Source organism: Cariama cristata, unplaced genomic scaffold (assembly GCF_000690535.1).
Source record: "Cariama cristata isolate BGI_N322 unplaced genomic scaffold, ASM69053v1 scaffold24861, whole genome shotgun sequence".
Taxonomy (NCBI): domain Eukaryota; kingdom Metazoa; phylum Chordata; class Aves; order Cariamiformes; family Cariamidae; genus Cariama; species Cariama cristata.
In genome coordinates, this window is record NW_009597947.1 from 13,867 (window position 1) to 14,087 (window position 221).

General features: G+C 71.0%; 1 protein-coding gene across 1 annotated transcript in view; it reads left to right on the forward strand.

The window, feature by feature from the left end:
• The window catches only part of PPARGC1B (peroxisome proliferator-activated receptor gamma, coactivator 1 beta), a gene marked incomplete at its 5' end in the record, with an annotated part of 12,353 nt that overhangs the window by 6,864 nt on the left and 5,268 nt on the right, over positions 1 to 221 (forward strand). The window contains 1 exon segment of the mRNA XM_009709107.1: positions 9 to 143. Within this exon segment, the coding sequence (XP_009707409.1) occupies positions 9 to 143 (135 nt within the window).

Sequence of the window (221 nt, forward strand, 5' to 3'; positions counted from 1 at the left end):
TGCGGAAGAAGCTGCGGCTGATGTGGAGGTGGGGGGCACGGCACCTCCGGTGGAGCCCCCGCCCCTGTCCCTGGGCTCCCCGGGGGACGGCGAGGTGCGCGATGGGGCTGAGAGCCAGCGCTGTGCCCTCCTGGAGCAAGCAGGTGAGAGGGGCCGGGGACTGTGACTCTGCTCGCCCATCCCTGGTGTGCCCACACTGCCTGTGGCACTGCCTGTGCTGT